At 38.5% G+C, this 22225-nt stretch overlaps 1 protein-coding gene across 1 annotated transcript in view; it reads left to right on the top strand.

Annotated features, from left to right (window-relative positions):
• Positions 1-2879, top strand: part of LOC150091571 (cartilage oligomeric matrix protein-like) — a 131268-nt gene extending 128389 nt beyond the window's left edge. The window contains exon 25 of the mRNA XM_090376238.1: positions 2253-2879. Within this exon, the coding sequence (XP_090232364.1) occupies positions 2253-2422 (170 nt within the window). The 3' untranslated portion in view covers positions 2423-2879. The remainder of the gene's footprint in view (positions 1-2252) is intronic.
• The last annotated feature ends 19346 nt before the right edge of the window (positions 2880-22225 follow it).

Here is a 22225-nt window from a genome sequence, read left to right as displayed (position 1 = left end):
TATGGAGCATGGTTAAGAATACGATACAGAACCATCTCGATAGGAATGTTATCCTTAATGGATCACAGCATGGGTTCTTAAAGGAAAAGTCTTGCCTGAACAACCTATTTAATTATTACGATGAAGTCAAAACAGTTGGATGCAAGAATCAACTTCGACATTTTTACCTTGACTTCAGTAAAGTTTTTGATACGGTTCCCCATGAAAGCCTATTATATAACCTGGAACAAATTGGGATCATTAAGGAAGATCCTTCGTTGAATCAAGGGTTGGATAAAAAACAAGAGACAGAGAGTAGCCATAAATGGAAGAGTAGCCATCTTCCTTCATTTCGCTACCTACTCTCATCTTCCTTAATGAAACTGATGAGGAGAGCAGGAGAAGTTGTCAAATGCTGGTGATTTAAAAGGTAGGAATGGTAGTTAAGGACTAGAACCAGGCCATTTTGCTTCAAAATGACTTAGTCAGTTGCACATATCGCCTGAATAATAGTTTAATGCTTCGAAATGTGATGTTTTGCACCTGCCGAACAGAAATCTAGGGGCTACTTCTAAGCTAGGGGAGTGGAATTACAAGTGGTCCAGGACGAAAAAAATACTAAGGATTACAATTCAGTAAGACATGAAATTTCCTACGCAGTGTAAACAAGCGGCTAAGAATGTCCATGATGTCATATCTATAAGATATAAGACTTTCGAAAGCAAGGAAATTAATGTCATTATTCCTTTATATAATTACGATGGTGAGAAAGCACGAATATAATATTCGTGCGGTCTCACCATTGTCGTGGCTTCCAGACCTAAATATAATATTTACGTCTGGAGGCCACAGATGAAGAAAGACGGAGCTCTAGAAAATGTTCAAACAGGTACAACCAAACTGGCGAGGAGTGCTAATCGATAACCACATGAAGAACAGATTGCAAGGTGCAGATTGTAAAACTTGAAAAGACATATCAGGAGGACCTGACTGAGTTATATAAGGCTCTGAAGGGAATCAGTAAAACGAATAAGGGAGATATATATTTTCACTGATATCTTTCTATCATTCTTTCTCATAAGGCAAGACTCACGAAGTTCAGCGTGTTATAGATTATTGGAATAAATTACTCGCAATGATGATTAAGGCAGAGGGTTTGGCAGAATTGGAGGGCCACTTTTTTTTGGCATCAGGAAAGACAGGAATGATTGGAGTTTTCCCTTTTTTTATTTTTATTTTTTTATTTTATTATTTTTTTGACCGATACAGAAAAAGTCCGCTTTCTTGGATCATTAGCCACTGTAATACTAACGCTAAGTAGAATTTATTGTTCTAAAAATTAAGTTACAGAAAATACAGTAGTACGCATTCACTTACTCCCACACAAAATCCTACTTAACAATTCGGAGACGTTTCTAGAAGCATTGCGAAATCTTGTTATCAGGGGTGGAAATAAAAGAGGACTACTCTATGAAGTGAATGGAAAAACATACAGGTACTGTACTCTTCTTGAACTACTTGAATTTTTGTAACCTATTTTTAACGCAATAAATTCTACTGAAAAGTACAGTAGTTCAAGGGGTTTACTAGTGTTTCTTCTATTTAATAATAAATAATTATCTAAAAAATACCAAAGAAAGTGGACACCTCCTACACCATTCGACATGAAGTTAAGAAAATGTTAATTTAAAGAGTTACTTTTAATTCTCCCAATGAATTATGTTGAATTACAATTGCAGAAAGCCAGTGCATTCCATGTCAATAAAATAAAATAAGTAAAAACATAATAATAAAACTAGAACTCTCTCTCTCTCGCTCTCCCTTTCCTTTTTTTCACGACATTTTTCTTTCTGTCTCTCTGTTTCTTTCCTTTAATTTTTATTTCGTTTCTTTTATTTTTTTTTCTCTTCCATTTTTGTTCTTTCTGTCTCTATTTCTTTCTCTTGTAGTTTTCTTTTTCTTCCTCTTTCACACACACACATTGTTTTCTTTCTCTTTTTCTCCCCTTCATTTTCTCTTTGTATTTCTTTCTTTCTCTGTCTCCTATCTTCGTGTAGTTTTTTCTTTCTCTCTCTCTCTCTGTTTCTTTATTCCTTCATTTCACTACCTACTCTCATTAATATTCACTACTATCACTTAATATTCATTTTCCATTCCGCAATACAGCATTTTTAACTGTCCTTGTGTATTTATCATTTCTTGTAACAGTCATTCCCTGAAGTAGGGGGCAGCACTGCTATAATCTTTTTTTTATTATTATTTATTTTGATCAGAGGCTGTGCCAGCTGCGGTGTACCACGAGCTTCCGCCACACCTACAAGCTCAAGTTGAAATCGATACAACTCGTCCGTCCGATATCATCCAGGTGGGACGACGACCGGTCACTGACCTGCCCATATCTGTGCAGTCCAGGGAAGAAAGAATGTCGAGATCGTCTCCGTGATGCGATACTACACTAGTCTGTAACAGTCACCACCCGAACGTTAACGGTGAGCAGCAATCACCACCTTGGACCTTAAACAGTGACGCCAGTAGTTACTTGTCTCATACAATTACCTCAAAACGAATCCATTACACCACCCAGAGCCAGTGATTTGTAACAATAACCATCATGTAATTCTATCACCTCTACTGAAGCGCTAAGCCAAACAGTCGTAAGCAGACCTATGATCAGCATGTGTACAACTTCTGCCAAACTGTTCCGGTGGAATATCGTGCGAATATTCTCTTACTGACAGCCTAACTATCGATAATAGTTGAAGGAAGTGTCTATGAGGTGCAAAAGACCGAGCGGGGAGGGGAAATTTTAAATGTATAAAATCAGAAAATTAATTAAGTAGTTTATTAATTGGCCGGACTTGGGAATGTATCCAACTATAAATAAATGACGGTAGAACCACCATATTGAATATCACGTTAGATATATACAGAAAAATCTTGAAAAATCAAATGAGAATCTACCAGATGTGCAATTAATAATGTAAAATATTTCATGGAGCTGAGCTCTGTGCAAGGTAGGCACAGAGGAAACCTCAGCAGTTGTTGATCAGATTACTCTTGAAAGGTACGGTAACAGCTAGGTGATAAAATGAAACAGTGAAGACCATTATATATATATTTATAGTGGATTTTTGATTAAGGCGGGCATCTTTCTTGTTTTAAATTTTATTAACATTATTATATACTTTTCAACTGCTTTTCAAAAAAAAATATTCTACATTTATAAACTAGTTAATTGGTCTGTTATGTTTCGGAGATCAAAAAATTTATGTGGAACACAGTTCAGTCGATATTATGCAAGTACAGTATATGAACAAAAACTTTTCACTTAACGTATTTTATCAACATCATATTTTTGAACACCAATGTTATGCGAAGTATACCTGTTAACTGCCCGAATACACTGGCATTTGACCTTAAATACTAGCCACAATCTAGTATAAGTTACAGTTTTTTAATTAAGTGCGTCTAATATACAGACATATACCGTAATCTACTAGCAAAGCCAGACTAACCTATCATCATTGCCACGGTGCAATCTCTTCATAGATAACCCTAGAGCGCTTTGAATCCTATAAGAATAAACCCTTTCATATGCAGATAGACATCTCCAACGATCTCTCGATAATATCTTTCATAATTTATACTGTAAGAAATTGTGTACTTTGTTTCTTTTATAAAGTACACTTTACTTTCCCTACAAAGAATTTAACAAAAACATTGCAGATTTTCTGAATAAACAATAGAAACATCTGGCAAACGGTAATTATGGGCTCTTATCTTCTCCACCATTGGTGAGCTCCGCCCTTTGTTTTAGCATGCAAGCTCATTCTAAAGATATACATTAGTTAGAAACTCCTCTCTACAAAAGAAATGACGATGAAGCTCCAACGACACATTTTTCACAGGTGCATAAAGGTATTTGCCCAGCATGCAGCCCATCGAACAGACCCGTTTACTTCCTCATTTATCCTCCTTTTGTTCTACATACGCGCATGTAACGTAAGCACCCTTGCGAGGAAACAACGTAGCCGGCTCCGATGTTCCATCAACTTAATATGTAAACAACACAGCTGTGCACATGTGTTGTGGCATTTCTGTAATGGACTCCACAAACTGTGGGATTCGTACACCTTAAAATACTCTGTTGTCCTCTCGAAGACTATAACAGATAAAGTTTGATGCAAAGTTCGAGAAATTCGCTTTTATTTCAAAACTTCCCGTTCAATGAGAAATATTCCCATTATCACTTCAAAATATTGCTGTTTATAGTTCAATTCAAGCAGGAATGGTGCTTACCACAATGGACCAACTAGACCGAATAATGGCAAAACTTTTCCCTCTTTGAGATTGAACAAATAAACTGTGATATGTTTTATCACGTGGTAGATAATTCAATTGTAAACTGCAAGTGAAATGGATGCTATTGTGGAATCTAATCGAACACGTTCGTAAATGAGGCGGTAAGAACCGCAAAATGAGAATTAGAATAGGCAACTACAACAAACAGTTTAAGTGTAATATTCCTCATATTTATATCAATTTTTTCCCCAGTTGCATGCTACACTTCTTTATCCAAGAGGCGTTAAGATAAGCCTTTATAAGAAACCTACAAAAAAAAAAAAAACTATCAGCCAGCTTAATGGGGTGCTTTTCTGCGAAAGTCAAACCCTCTGTTTAGATCTCAACAAATAGATTTTGTAACCCGAGGTTGCTCACAGTTAATGTCACCGTTTATCGCTACTCATACATTGAAAAGGTATCTGCTAAGGTGTTTATCGACCTGCCACTGTAGCTTTTCATGGCTCCCTCGCAGGTTAAGTCTCCGGTTTCCGTTACAAAAACGTCCGCTGCCTCATTTTTGTTTTCTTAAAAGAGAATCTCTCTTTACAGCTCAAGATATTTTTTGTTCGGTTTGCTGAATGGTGTTGAACTTTATACTTTTCATTTCTTGGAACATGAACGGACCATCAGAATTCTCAATAAACACAGTGACACTCCCAATATGATCTAGGATTTGTTTGTTAACAAGGAAACAATCTACTGAAATGAAAAATGCTTTATATCCATATCAATATAATTCTAAGTTTTTCAGCCTTCACGAAATGTATAATCTCGTTTTGGGATATAAAGTTTGAAATATCTGATGAAGTAGTAATGTATTTATTCTCAATTATCTGGGAAGCACTTTTTTCCGTCGAAGACTGCCACGGTAAGCTATAATTTATCTCCTTATTCTAAACACAATGATTATTAAGCTGTAAGCGTTAACAGTTTATAACGCACGCTATTACTACTCAATAGACCTTGCTACTAACCTGTTAAACTCAACATGCTTTTGCGCTTGCGCATTAACCACTTACAATGATGGAGAAACCGTTCATTGACATCTGACAGTAAAATTACGTGCTGTTCGTGAGATGAATCAGTTCTGGTCTACTTCTAACTGCATGTCATTAATGCTGCCAACAGAAATGTGATATCTGGGGTACAATTACGCTTGGCCAAGTTTGTTCATTCATTATTGAATAAATGCTGCTGTATATCAAAAAACAGTTTTTTTTTTTTTTTTTTTTGCTGACGCAAAAACTGGTTGTTATTTAGTTATGGAAGTGAGAACACCAGTCAAGGGCGGCAATTTTCGTACAGCTTGATTTCCCACCACAATATGGGTGGTATTATTAAAAGCCCACATCATCCGCCCATGACTATTAACAACTCAGTTCATAATTAGATATACCAACAATGAAAACTGTTGAAAATCAAGATTTCATCGCATACCATCGAGCCGCTGCTTCTAGTTAAGAAGATCGGCCATCACACGGTATTCCACGCGATGTCCGTAAATTAATTTTCAGCAGTGGCTGTACCAGAATATTACTGCTCGCAGAGATTAATTATGTAGGGGCCACTTTGTCTGCTGTTACATACATCATAATATGCACGGAAGGAATGAGGAGAGAAAGATTAAACGTGGGAGGGAGGGTTCATTTGTACAGGCAGATGAATTCGGCATCCGCTTTGATATGCTCCGAGCTAGTTGACATTCCTTTTCTCTGCCGAAATGTTCATCCGGCAAAAGGAAGTACGTTCAACATGTACCGCCGGACTGATATCCGGCAAAGCCAAGAAATTCTAACTGGCTGCTTGAGTGGCAGTTTAATGTGCGTCATCCTTAGCAACTCACCACCTTGATATTCTTGAGAACTGAGGTGTATTCAAAGGGAGAAATTAAAAAGGCGGCTTCCCGCACTAACATGTTTCCTCCTTTATTATTAAGACCTTTTTATTTTAAAGTAGTCCTAGGAACAATAAGCAGACGCCGTCTACATGCCTTTGTCAATTTAACTTAATTAAAAGAGACCGAGTTAATCGCCCCCTCGTATCTCATTACAAACACTTTTGTGTTTCTTAATGGTTTCTTAAATCCATTGCACATCAAACTGCTGCGGACTGCAAATGATTTCTTCGTCTCTCTCTCTCCCTCCCTTCCCTGGTTAGGATCGAACAGCGCGCATGAAACCCTAGAAGCGCTTTTAATGGGTTTTTTTTTTTTTTTTTTTTTTCCGTAATTTTGTTTACTTATTACTGGTCGTCCTTGCTTACAGTATTTCGAAATAACAGATTTAATAGGCACCTATCTTGCAACACAATTTACATTTAACCCATTAGTGTATGATTAATTAATACAGGGACAAAGATCTTGTCTGAGATGCTGGATTTAAAAAGGAATCCGAATTATTTAAAATGTTGATTTGGACAACGGCAATATAAAATAAATCTTAAGCTCTGCGTCGGATGCTAATGTTTTTTTTTTTTTTTGTTTTGTTTTGTTTTATTCTGTTATATAGCTTCGGGAAAGGGGTTATTCTAGATGCTAATCATTATTATTATTTTTTTTAATAATATGAAAAGAATCATATTAATGAAAATCCAAACATGCATAAAAAGAAAGTGCATACATTGTACTTAAAAAGTACGACGATGATTTTTATAAAGTACGATTATGATTTTTAATGTTTTAGATGTTAGAATTACTCGCCTGCGTTTTCATTTTCTTCCATAAACATCAAAACAACCGATGAGCTGGCTGGCTGACTTCCTCCTGAACGTGCCCTTAAACATCAAACTGACGTAATCTCTGATTTCTAGTAGTTCTAAATACCGCCACAAGATGACAGTGCATGTCCATATTGCAGAAAATCAGAGTACGAGTTTCTTTCCCTTGCTAGAGCACACGACATTTACAGCATATTTCATTGAACGTTGGATGCTTTACATCTTTGCGTTAAAATTTCATTGAAGTTTAATAAAATCTCCTTGAGGGAAAAACAGCCAAATGAAGAAGACCAGAGGGGAATGGGGGGGGGGGGCAGGATATACATATATAGAAGCAATTTAAAAGGCGAGATTATACGACGAAAAAAAAGTCAAATCATGCTTGGATATCTATCACATTGCAATGTCTTAAACAAATTTCACTATGAAATAATAAAGAAGCATTATACTTCACAAGCATCGCAGAGTTTTATAATCAATATAATTCACCACTAAAAAAAAAAAAAATACATACATATAAGCTCAACAATATACAATTTATTGTACAATACAGTCGCATTATAGCCATAGCAGCTTATGGGCCATTAAACCACCATAACCACAATACAGTCAATATATACTGTATTAAAAAACATGTTGTATCGGGGACTCCCGACGTTTTACGATATATCGACGGGATCTACAGTATCTTTAGGGCTAGTTGTTTAGGATACATACTACGGTCTTATTATATATATATATATATATTTATTTTTTTTTATTTTTTATTTTTTTTTTTTGTAAAATCACCTTTTAGAATAAGCCGCAATACTAAACGTATTGTTCTTCGCGACAGTATTATTGCATTTTCGATATCCATCAAAGACTGGGAAATTCCTTAAAGACCTTTCCACGCTGGAATATAGTTAGCTAATCTGGTGGAAACGTAGGGTTTTCACCAATACAAAACAAGCATTGAACATGGCGTTACACATACACAACTCTCACCCTGCCTTGTCTAAGTTCGCGAATGCCTCATTATATTAAGGAAGACTACATCAGTAAGAGCTGATGATCACCATCTTCAGCTCTTACTGATGCACCTGGAGATGATGACGACAACGGCATGTTAAAGTTTTTTCTTCCTCCAGTAATTTTAAGGGTTATTTTCTTAACCTATCCAAACCAATTAAAAACTACAGACGCAGTAGGCTTCACTCATATATGTATAGTTAAACATCGCGAGTCCTAGTTTCTATAATTTTGCCTTCTTAGATCAGAATCAAAAACACACATTGTAACAAATAATACAGAGCATAATTATTTAACTGTACAGTAACCTGAAAATCTTTGTAGCGCAAGTTCGTAACATGTTAAACAAATTTAAGAGGAAACACGAAGATTACTGTTCACTAACTAGGCCGCCTCAAATTTGCTCACGATCAATCGCTAGCAAGTGGGGGGCACTGAAAAATTGGTTTTATAGAATAGGCATTACGCAGCAAACTTGAGTCACGTGATGAAGTGACTATAACAGAAATTAATTACTTCGCTTGCTAGGACTAAATTCACATAATGCAAACTTTCCAAAGCAATCGATATATCAATCAGTCTCGTGCTGCGATACTGACGGTCCAACCGTTGATAATTAAACTCAGACTTTTTAATTTTCTTTATGTCATTAAATTTTATCTATGTTAAATTAATTAAAAGTTATCGAAGCAACACAAATCGAAAAAGCACAAGGGATGATGACGTTACTTGGTTTCTCCCCGACTTACGACCATTGTGCATACGAACAAAACTCCAGAAAGTCAGTAGCCAACCTACAAATTTTATCCACCTATACGATATTTATGAAAGAGAATCCCTGTGCTCTTTAATAGCCAATTCAATCCAACTATTTAGTCCCCACCTCATGGCGGCAGATTTGGTAGCATAATAGTTTCACCATTACGTAAGATAAGATAAACTGTACTGTACTGTTTTCACCAATGAACAGACTTCGAATATTCATTCATATTTTTTCTGACGAATTAAAAAAAAGAATAAAATTTTCTGCATCGATCTTTGGTTAGAAACTAAATACGAAATGTTCTCCACGTAAGTTTAATTTTTGCGCTATCCTAACGAAATCCGACATGATTGATTCCTTATTCGTCGATCCTTCAACAAAATAAGGTTCGTTCGGTAAAATAATGCTGTCAATAGTTTATCGTCCGTAATAAAAATCCATCGTCCAAGCAGGGACGGACAGGCAATGGGACTTACCGGGGAATCCCCGGTGAGCAGGAGGCCAGAGACAGATGGAAGCCAATGTGATTTTGGCCATATACAATACGGCCATAAACACTAGTATGAGGCCGCTACAAGTTTTCCCCGGTACGGATTTTTGACCCAGTCCGCCTCTGCATCGAAGTCTTTTGCCAAACGTTGTGCCAATCCTTGAAAGGTGCAAACCACAGGATCGTAAACTGGAAATTAACGATCCTGTAGTTTGCACCTTTAATTTACAAGACTGACAAAAGAATTAGCAGTTCAACCTCACAGCCGTCAATGGCCACCAAGAGACCATGTTTATCGAGCCCTGACTATAATTATATATAAATAATTTGGAACACTTTTAAATACTTAAATCTTAAAATTGTTAACAGTGAATTTAGAATGATCAACATAAGCGTTCGAGCGCGGCGCCCAAGGTGGCTGTTTGAGTTCTGGCCAACGCTTTTCGCACCATTACATTGTCCACTAAAACACATGAAATCGGAAGATAGGTAGAGCAGAGCACTCTGGTAGCAAAACATTTCAGTAATTTTATTTGACCTATATGTTTAGATTTTTCTGAAATTTACGCAAAATTTAACCATTAATATGCCGTAAAATATGAAATGCATCCCATGATCGAGGACCCCCAGGGGCTTACATCTGTTGAGTATGGGCTTGGCACACCCAGGGTCCTGAGCTGGACATCATCATTCTTCTCTTTCTTGGTGATTCCCTTCTCTCTCTCTCTCTCTCTCTCTCTCTCTCTCTCTCTCTCTCTCTCTCTCTCTCATAGAAATATTAAAAGATAGTCTTACACTTATCAAAATTTTTATTCACTCTCATCAAAATTCTTGGGAAGAATTTCGATGAGAGTGAATAAATTTTTGTTATACGATTATACGAAATAATCTTATACTACAATTTTTTTATTATTTAAACATTTGTAAAAAAAAAAAAAATCGAACATAAGTTGCAGTGATTGGAACGTCTCAGCATGCGAACGATACACACACCAAGTCGAAATATGGAATAATAAAAACTAACTTAAAATTAACAGACCTAAATTTGTATTGTTAAGAGTTTTTCTGAAGTCGATAAATTTCTCTAATATTTCTCTAACAAAATAACGTATATAAACAGAATTTACAGGCATTTAAAAATTGAGTAAAGAGAACTGAACAGAACCTTGACAGTCCAGTAAATGATTGAAAAGAAGATACTACCAGCACAGGAAAGTAGAAAAGACTTTTTTAAGATTACCAATACACCTAATCACTACTGGATTCATAAAGTTGATGGATGCTTGCCGAAAATTTGATATTTCAAAATGTCCGCAAAGAAAATTATAATTGGATGTACATTTTAATATTTATTTATTTATTTTTACTGCTGTATTTCTACACTGTGTTATATTTTTGCGTTTCTAGCACGAGATTTTTAATGATGGTTATCTTAAACAGTGGATGTGGATCAGCTTATTAGCTTTTTATTTCTTTTAAATAATTCCGGCGATTTCATTATGAAAATGCAGTCATGTTTTTACTTTCGACACGATTACCTCGGGCCAGTGAAGATATTAAGGATGTTATCCAATTAAATATTTATAATTCGTGAATCTTCACACGACGACTAATTGGCATAATATAATGACATTTTTTGCGTTTAGTCAAGTTCTGCATGGCGCTAAGATTTTTATGAAACGCCTACTCCATTTTAACAAATGGTTCGCTTGAACTAGACACATTGTCTCTCTTTTATAAGTTTTTTATTCAATAATATACATTACAGAGTAAACTCCAATAAAAAAATGCATATGTACGGTATTATAAGGCAATTTAATAAGCAGTGTATTTAAAAGAATGAAACACAACTATATATAAATACAGAGATAATCCATTATTGATCGATTTGTACAAGAATTAAAGTAGTGTATCCCAATATCAGCTCGTTTCCGTGGTTCTACTATTATAATTTTAGTATACTGACCGTGATCCAACAACAGCAATAGTAATTACTGAAAAGTGTACTTACCGTGATCGCGATGTAAACTATACGTTAACTACATTTTGTCACTTGCCGCTTATTCATTTTGCCATTTGCTGTATTGCCATTTTTGGCTTGTAGACGCAGAGCGATTTTTTATGGTATTTATAAGAAAAAAAGTGCGTCTTATAAGCCAACAAATGCGGTAATTTTTTTCGTGCATTGGTTTTCAAACTTTTCTTAATGTTCTCTCGAGAGTTCCCCTTCCAAATGTCATCTGTCCAGTGTTTCAATGCGTTACAAATTCTTTAGAAATTTTAAATTAGTTCTACTTCAAAGTAACGAAACTGCGCGTTAACTATAAGTTACTATCAGAATCTGTGGCTTTGTTCGGACAAAACCAATTTCAGCCGGTTACTAATTAACGCCGTTTTATGCACGGCAGTTTAATCTGCAGTTACTCCTGCGCCAGAACTGGCGCAGGAGTAACAGTTCTGTTAACAGAACTGTTAATAGATAAAACTGAAACTTGGTTCACCCCAAAGGGGTTATATTTGCGATTTTGGCCCGGCACAGTACAAATCAAAGGATAAAACCACTCGTGTATGGCCTTTTAATGTGATTCCCTGTGAATTCTCTATGATGATCAATACTTAGTGCTCTAAGCGCTAGTTTCCAAAATCTTTTATTTTTCAGATGCAGACCACTTTAATATTTGAAGTAGAGATCACGGACCATAAAAAATAATATTAACTATTTTTAAATAGAATTATATGCATTCATATTTAACATATTTCCAATCACCATTAATAGGACTGTTGTCTACCACAAAAAAAAAAAAAAAAACCTCTTTACATTAACAAGCCCCAGCGGTTGGAAAACACTACTCTCGAGTATCATCAAGCTTCGAACCATCATAGATAATCCACATAAGTCTATTATGAATATGGAAAATTGTGACGGGAGTTATCTTATTACTTATTTCAAAGAAGACCAGCCATACAATCTCTTACTTGGACCCTTCTGGAAAAGAGGGCGATAATTTGGTGTATAAAAAAAAAATAATAAAGCATTAAAATTTTGTTCAAGCATTGTTACTGTTATAACAAAGTAGAACCTATTAAACAACAGATTGTCATAGTAGTAAAGTATAACATGGCCAGTTGCTGTTGCCACAGTAACAAAGTATAATATGGAAGATATCGTTGCTACAGCAACGAGGTGCAGAACAGGGTTCGCATTATTGCGATATTCTAGCATTCATCCCTCGATTATTAACAGTTGCCCGGAGCAACAGCGGAGCGTAGGATAATGTCGACGGGGAGGCGGCGACAGCTGATGACTCATTCATGACTCGAAGAACGCTTGAATTGCGGACAACAAACGCCGAGATGACTTCTCGCGTTAAATGGGGTAAATCCAGTGTTTCACATACAGCTCAACAGGTCACGGCGCCACAACTCTTGCCTCTCGTTTTTTTTTTTTTTGTTTTTTTTTTCCCTCTCGTCTTGTCTACTCAGTTTTCAGCCTTTATGAGAAGATATTACGAAAATGCGTTGCATCTGCGGAACAAAGACTTCAACAAAATTTAAGTTTTTATAATGAAGACGTCAAAGAATTCATCTCGAAAACTTGAACACAAAAGATGACTATGACTAAGTTCGAATGAATCATGTGGATGACTGGGTTGTTTACAGAGCCATCTGGCGAGTAGAATACCAGCGAAAGGATGATGCAGCGAGAACAGGTGAAGATTAACGAGCAATGAGCGCGAACCAATCACAAACGGAAGCTCGCTATTAACCCCCCGAAATGTTCACAGGATGCACGGGAATAATAAAACTAATTTATTTCTTTCAAAACAAAATGAGATATTACGTATGCAACGTGTGGCTTTACTGTTTGAATAGACGTCTGCTGTTCCATGTTACTCTGAATAGTTTTCGTTCGAAGGTCACATATTTTATTGTATTTTCACTAATTTTCTCTGCTACAGTTGCAGTTTTGCGGTTTCTTGATATTTGTGGCGTGCAACGCAAACTAAGGGCTTTCACTTTTCCGGATTCCAATCAATCTACGCCCTCAAAGAACTTACTCAGGATTTCATTTCAAGTGAGCTTACACCTTACTACGCCCACTGGGCTTCTCGCCCATATATCTGTGAAACTCATTTGTATATAGTATTAAAAAATAAAAATTAGATGGTTTCTACTAACACAAAACAGTGCTAATACACAAACTAATATACAGACTTATTTGTTTTATTTTAAGTTGACCTTTGAGTCTACTTAAAATAAAACAAACCAGTAAAAGATTAGTAGTGAACACTGACCATTTAGCCCACCGCTACGAGTTACCGTCCCCAACACGAGGAGGTAAATCACTACTATCTAATGAGGTCGTCTTCTAAACCTGCTTTTATATATTAACAAAGGAGGCCAAAACTCGTTTGGTCCTCAGACAACATAGGCAAGTTATCTTTATAAAGAACGATCATAAAGAACGAGGGTTCCTCACTCCAGCCGAGCGCATAGGCCGGTATATTGCCGACAGTGACGCATGACGTGGAGGCCGGTTTCCGGCTGTGTTCACAAGAACACAAGTCTGATTCGACTAAAACTCCAGCTGGTTCCGCCTGGATATCAGGCCATGTCGAGTCAGGACAAAGTAGGCGGACAACAGCCCAAATTGTAACCACGGCTTGAGCCTATTATCCAAAATATGAACGGAGGGCAGAAAAGAACACGTCTGTCTTCGCTCTCAGAATTAATGTACTGACACTGCCAAATGATGTCTAACTCATCACTAATCTAGGCACGACAGGACGCCCAAAATCTCTTTGGAAATTCTTCGTTTAAAGGCATTTAGTCAAGCACATGGGATGCGGGTTTTTCAAATGGAATTGATTTGCCAAGATTTTCTGATGCTGAAAAGTGACAATACAATTTAAAGGCACAAATAACGCCTCATGGCACGAGACGCATTGGACCATATTTTGGTATATCGCAGCAGCGACCCGTTTCGTTTAAACAAATGTACTTATTCGAAAAATAATCCATTTTAAGTTTTCTGTTTTATCTTTTAGTACCATGGTAGCTTAAATGTGTGGTAAGCACTAAGACTATGAAGCGTCAGTAAACTGTATCTAACACTCCGTTCTTTGGTTTGCTCGTCGCTGGACGAAAAACCCGAGTGTCCGAGAAGGGGGGTTAAAATCATGCAACCCTTGCCTGAAGCTGACTAATTCAGCCATGTTGTGAAAAAATGCACACAACAATTACGAGCGTCATGAAGAGATTCGAACCCAGGCCTTTCCACCAAGCATTAGAGGACAGTGGTTATAACCACTGGAACACCTGAGAGGGCGAGTCATATGGACTGTTGTAGACCATCTATGGCGTCATGCCATTGATATGGAAAACAGATCATAAAAAATTTCGTCACATCGTCATCTGTGACATTGTCAGCTAGAGAATATAGTGTACAAGAAAGTCGCAAAAATGCACATTGGTTTACGGCAGAGGTTCCCAAAGCATTGGTTTATCCTGTTGTTGTTTCAGGATAAAGTTCCCCCAAAGACAGTGGTGATCATTAGCCAGAATGGCAAACATAAGAGCAGTGATGAGATCAAACAAGAACTTTTGGAAACAGTGAGATCCCCTATTAGAGGATATTAAAGTAAAAAAACACTAGACCAGTAAGAAATAAGAGGGTAATTATGCACCTAGATACCGATAAGGATGCCGAAAAACTTGTCAAATGTCCCAAAATGCAGGAAGCAGGATTAAAAGTGGAGAAATCAAGGAAGCTAAGGCCCCAGATCCTTGTGTTCGATGTCCCGCAAGGGAAGGCTGTCTTTATGGAGCAACTCTGGGATCAAAACCTCAGGGAGCTCGGCTGGAAAAAGAAACAGGTTATAGTCACCATAAATGTTGTAAATATTAGTAAGACTAAGAACAAGAACTTTTCAAATTGGATCCTGGAACTTCCAGGGGAGGCATGGAAAGCTCTGTTAGGTAAAGGAATAATACATGTATGTGGAAACTGAGACTCCTTCCGAGTGAAGGATGTCGTGACCGTGACACAATGTTACAAGAGTACAGGGTATGGTCACGTTGCAAAATACTGCCGAAATAAAACTTATTATGGTCACTGCTCTGCGCAGGGCCATTCTTTTAAGAACTGTCTAGCTCTTGCAGAACAACCACGGTGTGCCAAAAAAGTGGACGCCTGCTGAGCATGCTGCTATTGACAAGACATGCCCCAAACACCTGAGGGCTAGAGACCTGAACAAACGGAGAACTGACTATAACTAGCCCTGGTCATGTTTCTACATTACAGATCTTGCAGCTAAATGTTCAGTGTGCAAAGGCAGTCTCTCCTCAATTAATAAAGGTTGCAGAGAGAAGGTCTATTGATATCTTACTGGTGCAGGAACCATGTGACTTCCAGGGTAGGGTGAGAGGGTATCCGAGTACATGGAGGATCATAACATCAGGTGAGGAACCTCTTGCTGCCATAGTGATGAGGAATTCCTCCTTTGTGGTGATAGCCCTTACTTCCCTCACATCCTAATGCGGGGTTGTGTTGTGAGGTGATCTCTCCCGGTCAGTGGCGTATCTGAGTGTCATCCGAGGGGGGACATGGCGACCAGGTCCAGGTATCATCATAAGGGGAGCATGGTAACCAGGATTTTGAGTTTTTTTTTTTTTTTTTTTAGTGCACCACTGCCTTCTTTTTCTTTAATTTAAAATTTTTGGTTTCCCCTTCTTCCCACCCCTGAATATGCCCCTGCTTGGGGCAACTTTACTACAAGTTTAGTGACTACCTCGATCTCTACAGTGACTATCTTGAAAGGATGAGTCACGTGTTGGTCTCCAAGCCAGGGGTGGTTGGGATGGACTCAACAGCTGGCTAAATGCTCTGGGGGGGCTCTGCTGAGAAAGCGAGAGGTCTTCTTCTCAAAGAGTTCCTTCCTTGGGGTTGGGGGGCGGCGAAAGATCCTGAACAACTGCCGACTTACTCTTCTGTTCACAGGGATTCCTATACTGACATCACCATATGCTCTGAAGGTGCTGTTTCTAACATATGGAACTGGGCTGGGCTGTGCATGAGGCATTGATCTCAAATGACCACCACTGTATTAGGTACTCTTACACTGTGTCTGGTCTGCCCCGATCTTGGAGGGAGACCAGTAGGTTTATTGTTAGTGGTATAAATTGGCCAAAATTTGATGACACTCTAAGAACAAGGATGTCTTTTGAGGAGTGGGGTTTAATCCATATTCAGGAAAAAGTGAACAAAATTACAAACATCTTAAGGAACATTTGCGAGGCCACTATGAGAAGAAGGAAGGCTGGCTCTAGGACCGTTCTTTGGTGGAGCCGTACACTGATAGCTACAATATGCAGGTTCAGCGAGCCAGAAATCGGTTCCAACGACATAGAGGTCGTGACCAGGAAGTGCCTCTCAAGGAACGTTATGTGCTGCTAAAGAGACAGTATACTAGTGAAATCTCTAAGGCAAAAGAACTAGCATGGCAAAATTATATGAAACAGAGCAGAAACGCGAATCCCTGAGGTTAGAACTATAAGATTGTAACAAACAATCTTATAGTTCTAAGATTGTTCTAAGATTTGATGGGATTATGTACAGTACTGTCGACGAGAGGCAACTATGTCCTTGGGATCAATCTGTCCTGAATATTTTAACAGAACCCTTTAAAAGAGATAATGCTGGCCAAGACAGCGAGATAGAGAGGAGTATCATGGCTGAGAAAGAGAACTATTTCTCTTCTAGGGTTGAAGAACCGTTTTCGCTAGGGCGATTTCTAATATTAAGAATGGCAAGTCTTTCAGTATTGACTTCTTTCAGCCAGAGGTTATGAGGCGCTTTATTTTAGCATTCTCGGATGTGTTGCTGGGCCAGTATAATCAGTGTTTAGCCGAGTGAGTCTTTCCCGAGGTATCGAAAGGGCAGGCCTGAAAGTGACCCTGAAAAACCAGGAGAGGTCCTTGAATGAGTCAATTTCGTACCGTCCTATTGCCTTGTTGCCAATTTTTGGTAAATTCTTAGAGAGGCTGATTCTGTAATGGTTTCTGCAATGTAAAGGCCATTCAACAGAGGACCATACGGGACGTGATGGACTTTACAAATACCGACAATGGGAGGTATGTACTTGGCTTGGTCATGGACTTTAGGGGTACGTTGGATGCCCTGTTGTGGGGTAGCATCCTCCACAGAGCTAGAGCCTCTCTCTCTCTCTCTCTCTCTCTCTCTCTCTCTCTCTCTCTCTCTCTCTCTCTCTCTCTCTCTCTCTCTCTCTCTCTCTCTCTCTGTCTGTCCCTGAAACTTGTATACAATCCTGCGGGGTTACTTCTCTGGACAGAGTGTAGTGATATGGTCCAGCTTGATGGAAGAAAGAGGTCCTTGATGTGGAATACGGTTGCTCACAGGGATCAATACTCGGACCCTTTATGTGGAACTTTGTCTTAGACGAGTTTCTCGAGAGCGACATGAGGACACGCCTGCCATACGCTGATGACTTAGTATTAATGATGCCAGGAGAATCAAGAAAACAAATCGAAGAGAAGGCATCTAGTGTACTAGAGAAATTGATAAAGTAGATGCCTTCTCTTCGATTTGTTTTCTTGCTTCTCCTGGCATCATTAATACTAAGTCATCAGCGTATGGGTGATTTTTGTCTTGCTCAGTCTGCCTTTAAGTAGCATAGTGATGGTTTTCTGCCACGGTATTTCTATAATTTGTGGATGCCACTCTATAGAAATACCGTGGCAGAAAACCGTCACTATGCAACTTAAAGGCAGACTGAGCAAGACAAAAATCACCCATTGTTGGCTGTAATGATGTCTCCCTTAGATATGAGAGGCGAGTCAGGTATCGTGGCTTGCACTTGATGGAGTGCCTGTATCTAACAGAGCATGCCAACGTTTAAAGCATACGGTACAACTACTGTATGCCAAGCTCTTTCGCGCAGTTCAAGTCATGTGGGGGATTCAGGGGCGAGTCCTTCATTTACTTTATGAGGCCATCTTCATTCCGATCTTGACCAATGCCTCCAGGGCTTGGTTTGGTAATGCACTGAACCCACTGGTGAGTTCAGCGCATTACCACCTGCTGTCGGCACAGAGGTTTGCTCTGCTAGGGATGACTCGGGCCTGTCGCCCAGTATCAACCAAAGCATTACAAGTTATAGCTGGAAAGATGCCGGCCGACTTGCTGGTTGACATATTGTACAACTGTGACTGGGTTGACATATTGTACAAAGCGAGGCATTCCTGCAGAATGTTTGGGTGTTCGATCAAACCCGGTTGAGGGGACGGTGGGTGAGCCGCTGCGACTGGCTTGAAACGTAAATGGATATATGATGAACTGGTCTCCATCTGACAAGGCCAATGGGACCAATCTGATAACGGTAGAGAGAGAGAGAGAGAGAGAGAGAGAGATGTGTTTCTCCCAAATGTTACCATCATAGACTATAGAGAGAAGCCATGGCTACAGTTTGGCTTATCTGCCTGTTTCCTCTTGACTGGACATGGTTTAAGGCTCAGGTTGATCAGCTTAGTCTTGCCAGTAGTGGCCTATGCGCTTGCGGTGCCATGGAGACTGGCTTGCATGTTGCTCTGGAGTGTAGCATCTACCTTGATTTGAGGAACTCGCTAGAGGCGGAAACAATAGCTCTCAAGCCCTGATACCTATCAGTATCTCTTTTCTAATAGGGCTTACTTTAAGGCTTTTTGCCATTATGTTGTACAAATATTTAAATGAAGAGCGAGAATTACTAGTAGAGGCACACCTCCCCATGGTGGGGATGGTAACTGAATGCTTTGGATAGCACGATGTGCTATTCACTGCCTCCAGACTGCAACTCGCTCAAATTGCTCTCACTTATATTGTTTTAGTTCGTGTTAATGAAACTAATTTGTTTTATTGTTAATATTAATTTGTTTTATAATTGAAATTAACTCGATTCAATTTAAAAGAACTAATAAAAAGTTACTGTTTCAAAATTATAAGATTCGGCAATAGGGGCATATGTGCTTCGGCCTAGGAGGCCCCATTTAAAAGATGAGTTTCCTTCACATGAACACATGGGAGTGTTGTTTGTATGAAACACTTTTTTTGAAGAAATATGAATTGTATTGTTTTGACAAAATATGGATTGAAGTATATATCAATTTATAAAAAGCATATATAGCTAAATTATATTAAATCTATTTGCACTTCTGGATGGGAAGGGGGCGTGAAATTTATGAAATATTTTAAGGAGGGGCCCAAGGTACAAAGTTTCAGAACCTCTGGTTTAGGGGGAAAAAAATTTCCCCCATTTTTGCCGGACACCCACCACTTTTATAGTATCAAAATAAATATAATGAGCCTCATACAACAATAAGTCTATACCTAAGTTAAAATACACATAATATTTCAGTAGTTAAGTTTTAGGGTACAAATTGTGGGAGGAGGGATTGGAATTTGGCAAGCTCTCCAAATAGTAATATCATTACCAGCAGAACACACCCATGAACAGGACAGAAATCATTAATACACATGCAAGACATTACATTAAAAGAGAATAAAAAAAAAAAAAAAAACACTTCAACGAACAGAGACAAAAACTTTTTAACGATTAAACCAAATGCCGCGAAAGCGTTTAATCTTGCTAAAAGCATGTTAAAGAGGTGCGAACAGTACTTTGGTAACCAGCAGTTTTCTCTCTTCCACAGCGCTTGTCCATGAAAGGATGATGAATCTAATAGCTACAAACTTAGGGGATAGGAAGGAGAGAGATTCTTTTCATTCAATTAAGTGCTGTGTTCTCGTTATTTCTGGCAAATCTGTAAAGCGATTCCAGTTGTAATTTTCTGCACCAACTAAGTCGAAAGAGAGACGCTGTCGTTTAGTATTGTAATGGTTCGTTAATGTGGAGAAATGCAATGAAGTAACAGTATTGCTAAGAACTCTAGGGAGACCATATAAACCCATGCGCTATGTTGCCAAAAATATTAGCACAAAAAAAAAAAAAAAATAAGAACGTTTTATACAAACTGTTGGTTATGCAAATATTGTACAGGGCAGTACAAGCAAAAATGCAGCTCTAACTGCAGAAGGGCGGGGTATCAGCGAATTTGAAAGTGGACAGGTGGTGGGATGTTTTACTGGGCACGAGAATAATAAACTGGGCACGAGTTTATTAATATTGAGATCTCCGTCCGGAATATTGTACCTGTCCAGAGTACAATAATAAGTGGAAGAAAAGTGTGGTCGTATTGTCCGAAAAACAGCATCAAAATAAAAAAGAATCACCAAGGAACATGCAGGGCAACTGACAGAGCGCAAGCTGTGCACAGAACGTTGTGTCATTAATATGGATCCCAAGAATGAGCTGCCACCACTAAAGTTAATGCATAGATGGATGCAGTGGCATATATTTGGAGAATGCTTCAGGAAGAACAGAGAGGATTCTCTGTAGCAACGAATTTCTTTATACGCTATTTTCGTCAAATGAAAGAAATTGAGCGTGGCGTCAATTCTGAGAACATAGCATTAATTCTCCCCGACCGCGAACGCGGGGTATAAAACTTTGGTTTGGGCTTACTTTTCGCTGCATGGCGTTGGAAGAACGATTGGATTCTTCCAAGGTTTGTTTTCATATTAGTCTGAAGCAGTAATGTGTGTGTTGAGATTGGGGAGGGACCTAGCCCCAGTTGAGCCCACCAATATGAAGTATATATTATAGTTATCAAATGTTTTTGATGACTATAACTAAATATAAATATATTTTGTGGCAAATAGATGGGTGAAATGGGACTCTTTTTTTTTTTTTTTTTTGGCTGATGCTGTATAAGCTTGCTTTCTTGCATCGTATGTCTCTGCGAATGCTAGACCCACGATTTGTCAATGGTACCTTCTAGAAGGAGTCCCTATTGCGACATCCTAGATAACAACCTTCTTATAACACTGATGCAGCTTTATTGAGTAGCAGTTGCGGTTTGCCACTTTCAGAGCCCTAAGCGGAATACCTTTTGAGCCCATTTGGTATAACATAAAAATATACACTTAGACAAACTTTTTTTCACACTAGCACAAACATAACGGAAGTAACAAAACCACTTTGGGGCAAACTGGAAAGACGAATGGAGGATCATCCATCGAGAAACATATCACTTACCCAATTAAATGCTATTTTGAACGAGGAGGAACGCAGAAACCCTGCATTTGAAGCCATTTCTGCAATTTTTAAAGTCAAAGAAATGAGAACTCAAGTTGTAGCTGTATATTTACCTCCTGACCATAATCCTGACACAAGGGATGAGCTAACTACCTGGATTATAACCCACCTCAAGCCTCACATGCTCACCTTTGTTTTAGGAGATTTCAACATGCCCTCCCCAAGACACGAAGCTGCTATGAAGGACGTCGTACGCTCCTTCTCATCTCTAGGCCTTAGACTAACCCATACGCAACCTACAAGACGACATCAAAACCTCGACCTCTTATTCCATAACCTTGACCATCTCACTCTCACAACGCCGATTTTTAAGTTTGCATAAGATCACCTCCCAATTTCCTTTAATAGTGAAAGCCTATGCTCTCCCCGACAACTTGAACAGCATGACCATAAAGAATCCCAACTCAAGATCTTCTCATTAAAATATATGCAACCTCAAATCATCCTACAAAGACTGGAAAAAAATTGCTGTTAGCCATCCTGATCAAACGCTTACCAATTTAGCTAACTTGTTAAAAGACATCACCCGTGAAGGGGCCTCCAAATCTTTACGCCTGTCTCCCAGGACCAAGAACTGGTTTACAAGCGACGCAAAACTAGCTGTCATCATGAAACAGACACTATACAGGAAATGGCAAAGAACACGGGATCTAGCCGACTACCAGCTCTATAAAAAAAATCGGGCACGCTTCATACGCATTCGGAGGAAGG

Source organism: Mastigoproctus giganteus, chromosome 1, assembly GCF_048544385.1.
Source record: "Mastigoproctus giganteus isolate SK-2022 chromosome 1, ASM4854438v1, whole genome shotgun sequence".
NCBI lineage: Eukaryota > Metazoa > Arthropoda > Arachnida > Uropygi > Thelyphonidae > Mastigoproctus > Mastigoproctus giganteus.
This window is presented reverse-complemented; position numbering and strand designations above follow the sequence as displayed.